The sequence below is a fragment of the Cystoisospora suis genome (genome assembly GCF_002600585.1).
Source record: "Cystoisospora suis strain Wien I chromosome Unknown contig_7410, whole genome shotgun sequence".
NCBI classification, from domain to species: Eukaryota; Apicomplexa; class Conoidasida; order Eucoccidiorida; family Sarcocystidae; genus Cystoisospora; species Cystoisospora suis.
In genome coordinates, this window is record NW_027160195.1 from 1 (window position 1) to 482 (window position 482).

At 39.6% G+C, this 482-nt stretch overlaps 1 protein-coding gene across 1 annotated transcript; it reads right to left on the bottom strand.

Moving 5' to 3' along the window:
- Positions 1-11: 11 nt before the first annotated feature.
- Positions 12-440, bottom strand: CSUI_010436 (uncharacterized protein; the record flags this gene model as incomplete). The annotated part of the gene is made up of 1 exon (XM_068070540.1): positions 12-440. A coding segment is annotated over exon 1 (258 nt), but the record flags the coding sequence as incomplete, so codon positions are not given.
- Positions 441-482: the final 42 nt, after the last annotated feature.

Consider the following 482-nt stretch of genomic DNA (forward strand, 5'->3'; position numbering starts at 1 on the left):
CTATATCTATATGTATATATCTAGCCGTCTTCTTTCTTTCTCTTTGTATGTGCCTGTGTGTTGTTTTGTCTTTTGACGTTGTGAATGGATGCGAGATTGAGTCAGGTGCGTGTCTGTAGACTGTATATACACTAGACAAGAGACTGACAAGGCAGACAGGTATAGCATAGGCAATACTCCTTAGTTTGCAAGAAGGCTTAAAATATATCAATCGATCTCTCTTTATCAGGAGACTTCTCAGATATCTATCGATCTCCTGCGATTCATACATATACGTGTCCAAACAGAGGAGTGTTTCTTCGTTACTCTTCCTCGCGCTCTCTGTCTATACACCTAGCTGCCCTGTAGACATTCTAACGCGTATAGAGTCAGTCGATCTTGCTAGATTCTTTTTCTTTTACTTCTTTTGCTCTTGAATTTCTCAAACTCATGCTGTCTTCATCTTTTATCTTTCCCTTTAATCACTCGCTCTTCTCCATCTT